This window comes from Penaeus chinensis, chromosome 4, assembly GCF_019202785.1.
Source record: "Penaeus chinensis breed Huanghai No. 1 chromosome 4, ASM1920278v2, whole genome shotgun sequence".
NCBI lineage: Eukaryota > Metazoa > Arthropoda > Malacostraca > Decapoda > Penaeidae > Penaeus > Penaeus chinensis.
In genome coordinates, this window is record NC_061822.1 from 67,501 (window position 1) to 75,000 (window position 7,500).

A 7,500-nucleotide genomic window follows, 5' to 3' on the forward strand; every position below is an offset into this window, starting at 1 on the left:
CTCCTTTCTCTCTCTCTCTCTCTCTCTCTCTCTCTCCTTTCTCTCTCTCTCTCTCTCCCTCCCTCTCCTTCCCTCTCCTTCCCTCTCCTTCCCTCTCCTTCCCTCTCCTTCCCTCTCCTTCCCTCTCCTTCCCTCTCCTTCCCTCTCCTTCCCTCTCCTTCCCTCTCCTCTATATTATATAAATGTAAATTAATTAAAGCATCTAATAGATGTATGTACACAGGAATAAAGTGCAACTAACAGTCCCTTTCTGTCTTCCGCAGGAGGGGCAGTGAGTGCAGCAGGAGAGGAAGCGATCCGCTCCCTCCTGGCATCATGCAGGGAATCCATGAAGGGAGAGCCGGGGCGGACCACCGCGGGAGTGATTCCTCTGGACCCCCTTGCAGTCGAGACACAAATCATCACCCATCAGCATCCAGCTCTTAGCATATCTGTGAAGCTCTCCAATATGGCATTAACGGTTGGTGACTTTTGAAAGATTGGAGGGTTTACCAGTTCCCTCTTTTACATATCTGTGGTTCCTTAGATTTTATTATAGTATTCCAAGGCAATAGAGTAGTTGCTATAGCATCTCATGGATGATAGTAATCACAGTAATTTGCTAGTGTGGACAATTGTTTGCAGATATTCTAACCAAGATATATTTATATCTTAGGGGCTGTCTGAGTTTGTCATTGAAGAGGTGAAAGTGAATGTACAGCTCTTGACCATAACTGTGAGCCTGGCATATGATACGCTGCTACTTGACGGGGAGTACGAGCTTCAGGGGAAGTTGGTTAAAGTTATCCCTATCTCGGCTAGAGGGCCATTCACAGTCACAACCAACAATGCAAAGGTAAATTGGAGTGTATATTGGTGCAAGACAGTTTTTCACTGTCGCTATAAGTTGCTTTAACACATGAATATGTATGTTGACAATATCTGTGACATTGGTTGACAGATAAAGCTCCCTTCTTGTAGAATTCATTATATTCCTATATTTATAGTATCACACAACAAAGATATATTCAATGCAGTTCCTTTCTTAAGTGGACCCTCATAAAATTGCAGGTCACACTTCGAGCCAAGTTAAAGGAATGCCGCGGACGACTAGAAGTAAGGGATCTGACAAGTGACTTGGTTTTGGAAGGTGTAAGATGTCGTCTTGCTCAGATGACAGGTGGTGCCTTGGTTAGTAAGGTTTTGAACTCATTACTGACAGATTTACTCAGACGGGAGAGACCTCGCTTGGCACACGAACTAAGTGCAGCACTCAAAACCTTGTTGAACAATGAGCTCAAAAACTTCAACCTTGGTGTATCCCTCCAACTTCTGCAAACTAGCGACAGACTCATGCGTAGAGGTTCCCTTTACTAACCTTTGCTTGTGTGCACACCAAAAAAAATAATGTAAAATAAAAAAACAAAAACATTTATTTTAAAGCATTCATTGAGATAAGTTAGAAAGGTGTTTTTACCTCTACAAAGTATTTTTCTGGCAAAGGTAATTTTCAAGTAAACAATCTAATACATTCTTAAGTAGAGGGAGAAAATATCATAGCAATTAAAATGATATTGTCTTATATTTGAGTCTAAAGATATATTGCCAATGTGTATCTATATGGTACAAATCTCTTTGCTTGATAAAGTATTTAGAAGCTCAGGTTTTGATTGTTAGAAAATTGTGTACATTTAAAGAAGAAGATTATTTGCTGACTGAGTGAAATTACTGCATGTTGAAAAAAAAGAAATAAAAAAGCATAGTTTAGACTTTAGCAAAATGTTGAAGAGTGGAACCTATTTCTAAAATGACCACTAGTAGTGTTGATCCTCAGAAAAGAACTTTAAGATGTGAAAATCATTGTGCCAATTTCTATAATCAGCTCTCAAGCTGTTTATGAGGCACTACAACAGCTCTACCATTTTCTTAAATATACTAACTAAATACAAAGTGAAAGAGCTGTTGCACTTTCAATTCCCATATCTGTTGCTACCAGAGCTCAAAGACAAGCATTTGAAAAAGAGAATCTGTCCTTGATTTCATTTACCATATTTCAAAGCTTTACTATTATTAAGAAGTTCAGAGGAATTAGACTGTTTACACTGTATGTTATTTTGATACGGTGAAACGTGGAGACTTCATTGGTTTGGCTGTATGGCATTTTACCAAAGATTCATTTTAGATAATCCTTTAACTTTGATGTGATATGGGAAATACTTTTTAATACTGAGATTTAATTGAGTATAGGTGATTTATGTGAGAACTGTATTTACATGGTAAAGTATATGATTAAGTGTTTATTATTTTATGTATCCAAGAAATAATACTTTATCTCTATTTTATGTATGTTATGGAGTAGTTTTATTAGGTTTTGACCTTTATTGGGGGGGAATTCCTATTGTTTTATCAATGTTTTTTTATTTTTTTTATTTTTGGGGGGGCTTATGTGGAGAAAACAGATAAATGATTTCAGTACTTTTCTTTAATTAGGGAATAAACATAGAATGCCAAAAGGTTCATTTTGAACATCCTTGCTTGATGAATACCATTTCTCTGCTTTTCCTTTTTCTTTTACTTCATTATACACTAAAGTATGAATTAGGAAGGACAAAGGAAAGTAGGATTCACTATGAAGGGATGGTTTGAGTGTATCAGTGAGATTAGTGTTTTAACTGAATGTTTTAGAGATTTTAGATGTAATGTGCATTGCCAGATGGAGAAACTGTGCGACCCATTTTGGGGGAATAAAATCTGGAAGCAATGCAACCAGCGCCACCAAACATGACAGGGTAAGGTAGCGATCCTGACAATCTCTTGACTTCACTAGTGTTATGGTGATTATGATATTCCTGTTTCCTGTCTCAATATCATTAATGTTTTATACATATTATCATGGTGGAACTGCATCCAGATAGGGGGTCTTTCATATTTTCAAATATCTGCATGCATTTGTTGGTCAGTAAAGGGATGCTTTGGAATAATGATGTAACTTTATCCAAATGGAAATTCAGATTACAGTTGTACCACTTCTGTTATCTGTATGTGGAAGTGCATGTCCATATATGTACAAGATTAGTGTGTGTGTGAAGGACCATTTCATTTATTGCAGTGGTTATTGTTCATGGTATTTCTGTATTATCAGCATTAAAGCATACATGAAATCAGTGCTAGTTATCTGACTTGGATCTGAAGGAGGTTTTATACTTCAAACCATTAAATTTCCATTGATATTGGAACATATCTGCAGTTGAAATAAGTCAGATTGTTGCCCTGTGAATTACATTGATATGGAAGTCACTATAAATGTTTAATATGATAATGTGAATGTAAATCAAATGTTTGTAAAGAAAAGATGCATTTGTCAGATACACCGATTAATATTATTCCCTTTTTTCAAGAAAGACATTGTTGATTTTGTTATTGTTGGTCTACAAATAGGGTGCAGGGAGGGGAAACATGTGTTGAACAGTTATCATTTCTATGGAATGAATATTATTTTAAAATGCCACAACAGACTATAACTTGACCAATTTGATACTCACATGTGGGTCTGGCAAAGATCAATTCAAAATGACTTTTGTTATTGGATGTATCAGTATAAAGGTAATTATAATGTTAAGTCTATATGGCCATGTATTGTAAAATGTGCAACCCCTTGACCCTAAGTTCTCTTTTCATGCACATATGTGCTTAGACATTCATGCTGGAATATTGGAAATGGTAATAAGCTGTTGTTTGTGATATGATTTTTAAATGCTTGAGACTAGTCAGAATTCACACACTTTTGCAGTGCAAATAAAGATGTTTGAGTGCATTTAACAAAGTGGTGACTCTTAATATCATACTTATTTTACCATTCAAGTGCTAAGTTTACATATCATGGGTTAAGGGGATGTACTGTGCTGCAAAGATGTATTGTTGAATAGTGTGGATATATTTCCCCTTATGTTTCTGCTAGTTCACATTGTCTTAAGGACATGTGAAGAATCAAAAGATTTTCCATAATGGTAGTCCTGCACCAAGATGCAGTATGAAGTTATTATTCTGCAACATCAATTTTTTCCAAGAGAAATTAGTGGTGGCATATATATTAAACACTTTAGAAGCCTAGATTGCATATGCCATATTTTTTGTGGTACCATTTCTGATATCTCTGCCTTGGACTTACATATCTGTGTCTCTCTCTCTCTCTTTGTGCCTTCAAATTGACCATTTCGCACTAGAATTTTCTAGTACTTTGTGCTTGGGCTACTTTGAAATATGTAGAACATATCTCCTCTCATCTTGTCTCTTTCTAGGCCTCTCGGGTACTTTGGCTTGTCTCTAGGCTCCTTCTCATTTTATCTCATCTCACTCTCTCTCTCTCTCTCTCTCTCTCTCTCTCTCTCTCTCTCTCTCTCTCTCTCTCTCTCTCTCTCTCTCTCTCTCTCTCTCTCTCTCTCTCTCTCTCTCTCTTCTCTCTTCTCTCTCTCTCTCTCTCTCTCTCTCTCTCTCTCTCTCTCTCTCTCTCTCTCTCTCTCTCTCTCTCTCTCTCTCTCTCTCTCTCTCCTTTCATTTATTTTCTCTCTCCATCTCTCTTCATTGATGCTTGTCGTGAAAACAGAATGGTACACTGTGTTACCATAATGCATCTTTTAAAATTATTTTTCTATAACATTCCATGCTTTGAATAATACATTAATGCATATATACCATCCATTTATATTGTCTGATGTAAATGTTATATTGTTAATGAGAAATAGTATTATGGAAACTGTTGTGCCTCATGGTAATGTGACGTGGATAAAGAACTAGCGGTTGATAGTGCTGGACTTTCATCAGTTGTGTGTGAGTGATATTTCAGAAATTATTCTTTTGGTTATGTGCTGTTCTGTTGGTATCTTTTTTCTTCCTCTATTTAAAGTTACATAGATTGATATCAGGAATTGTTAATGCTTAAAACAAGTAAATGTGCTTGACGTCAAAGTCATATAACACTATGGTGAAGTATTATGGTGAAAAGGGTAAAAATGAGTCAGAGATTAGAACAAAATGTGTTAGTTGTCAGTGGCCGTACTACACATAGGAGAGCATGGTAGTGAAAAGGGTAAAGAAGGGGAGTAAATGGGGTAAGACAAGGATCAGTAACAGGAGAAAGAGGGGTTAAGGGTGAAGGAGAATGAGATCGAATGGAGGGTATCAATGCATCTTAGGAAGAAGAAATTGTTCAGAGGAAGAATTGGTGGGTCTGGGAGGGCATCCAACAATTGAGGGGTCAGCAGTTAGTTTGTTCATTTTTACATCTTTATTTTTTCTTGATTTATAAGGTCACTGTATGTACTTGAGGGAAATATTTGGAGGAGAATCAAATTTGAAAGTTTCCAGCCCGTAGTTTTTTCTTTTAAAGCAAAATCTGTTTCATGGATGACGTCCACCAATCTGTTGCTGTGGCGTCTCTTGTAGTGAGGAAATGTATAATGGACTTTTATTTTCTGAACAAATATTTCCAGAAAAGGAAAACAAAATCTGAGTAAGTGTGGAAAAAGGTAACTCACAGTTTGGCAGCCTTTCTTATCCACGTCACGACTGATACTGCCATATCTGCAAAATAATACTCCCTGAATTTTACAATGGAGATTATGGAAGTCCACCATTATCTTTTAGATGTTCACTATTATAAAGCATAACTGTTTTGATAGATGGTGTTTTATGAATCATTAGTCTTTGGACATAGAACTGCTGTTTTTGGCTGTACGGCCTTGATGCACTCATTGCTAAGTCTTACAAATGATTAAAGATAATGGTTCCTTTCTTGGTTTTAAATTGAGCTTAGAAGTGTAACCTTGTCCTATTTATACATGTATCCTGAAGTAAGGTGTTTTCCATATCTGCCTTGCTGATGTGCTGAGATTTAATTCCCAAAATGACTGTATGTTTATAATGAGTTTCATCAGTAAGACTGACTCTTACAGTCAAATACGTATTCCATATTGTTCTTCCAGTGAATGGCATTTTCCCATTGTGTAATTTGCCCTTTTTGTGCTTACTGTAGAACTGTTGTTACTTTTGGGACATTTATTTACTTGCATACATCCATATATACATATACATATACATTAATACACAGATATTTACATACACATGTACACATTTGTCTATGTGCATACAAACATGAACACGCACACATACACATATAATAGAATACATGCATCATGTATTTATAATTAAATGTATTGTTCTGTCTCATTGGAAATGCGCTTAACCCACACTTCTGGTTCTTTGTATTTTTTTAACAAAATAAAATTTCCTTTCTTCTCGCCCTTTGATTGCGATGTTAATGTGACTGTTGTTAGTAGTGTTGGATAGATTTCTTCACCCTTTGGACTAGCCAAGAGGTCTGTCTTTTAGGAGTGACTGATATTAGAATAGGTTTGGTGGAATAAAATGGTCATAAATGTTTACTCTTGCCACACTAGAATGCTCATCAAGTTGTGAAATTATGCACTTGCAAGAATCCCACTTGACTGCTTGGTTATTCGTTGCAGATTAAATGAATTTGTATATCATGGAAAGAATTTATAAGATATTTATGTTTTTTTTTTTGTTGTGCTAAAGTACAGAAATGTATTTTCTTGCTGCTATTCTAGTATGAAAAATGTATTAACATTTTTTAAAAAGTATATCATTTTTCAAAAATTCTGTCTATGAAATTGGAAAAAAAAAACAGTATATTAATTCTTTAGGCATATCTCTCATGCTCAGTTTTTTGTTTTGTGTGTTGATGAAATCAGGAAAAAGTATGACATTTCTTAATCATGTAATTTTATTTTATTTTATTTATTTATTTATATATTTTATTTTTTTTAGCCTCTAAGATGATCTTTAAACTAGATCTTTTATAGGTGTTCCTTATCGTAATTTCAAGATTCGGTTAAAGGTCCTGAAATTAACTTGTATTGTTGAAGAGATTTTATGAATGGGTGAAAGAGTCGGACAGGATTGTTATGATGCGATTTGAACGGATTTTTAAACAGCTTATGCAATAAAAATCAAAATATACCCATTCACTTGATGCTTTTGAGATCAAATTATTATTAATACAAGTTATTCAGTATAATCTTATAAAAATGTAATAATTTTTTTTATTCAAGACATGTTTCTGGATGTTTTATCAGGATTTATGATAATCATCCTTTATGTAGAAAAAAAAAATTATAGTTTAAACATATATAGTATTTGTAATTTTAAAATGTTATCTATGCAATAAAGAATTAATGCTTACATCTAAATATCAGACTGAATTGATATCAGCAACTCTGTCATGCACAGAATGGAGTGTAAAATGTTACATATTGAACTCCATGAACTGTTATGTCAAAAATATTAGCATTTTCACTTTCATTATAGATATATTTCAGGTTCTATAGTCTTTCATATATATTGCTATTAAAATGAAAACCACTTTTATAGGATATAACTCTGAGACTTTTCCTCCAGTTTGAACATTTTGATCAAAACTTTATTGTTACAATTTAGATCATT

General features: G+C 34.7%; 1 protein-coding gene across 1 annotated transcript in view; it reads left to right on the forward strand.

The window, feature by feature from the left end:
* The window catches only part of LOC125024956, a 13,771-nt gene extending 9,414 nt beyond the window's left edge, over window positions 1-4,357 (forward strand). The window contains exons 2-4 of the mRNA XM_047612756.1: window positions 264-460; window positions 656-835; window positions 1,051-4,357. Coding sequence (XP_047468712.1) covers window positions 264-460; window positions 656-835; window positions 1,051-1,356 — 683 coding nt within the window. The 3' untranslated portion in view covers window positions 1,357-4,357. The remainder of the gene's footprint in view (window positions 1-263; window positions 461-655; window positions 836-1,050) is intronic.
* The last annotated feature ends 3,143 nt before the right edge of the window (window positions 4,358-7,500 follow it).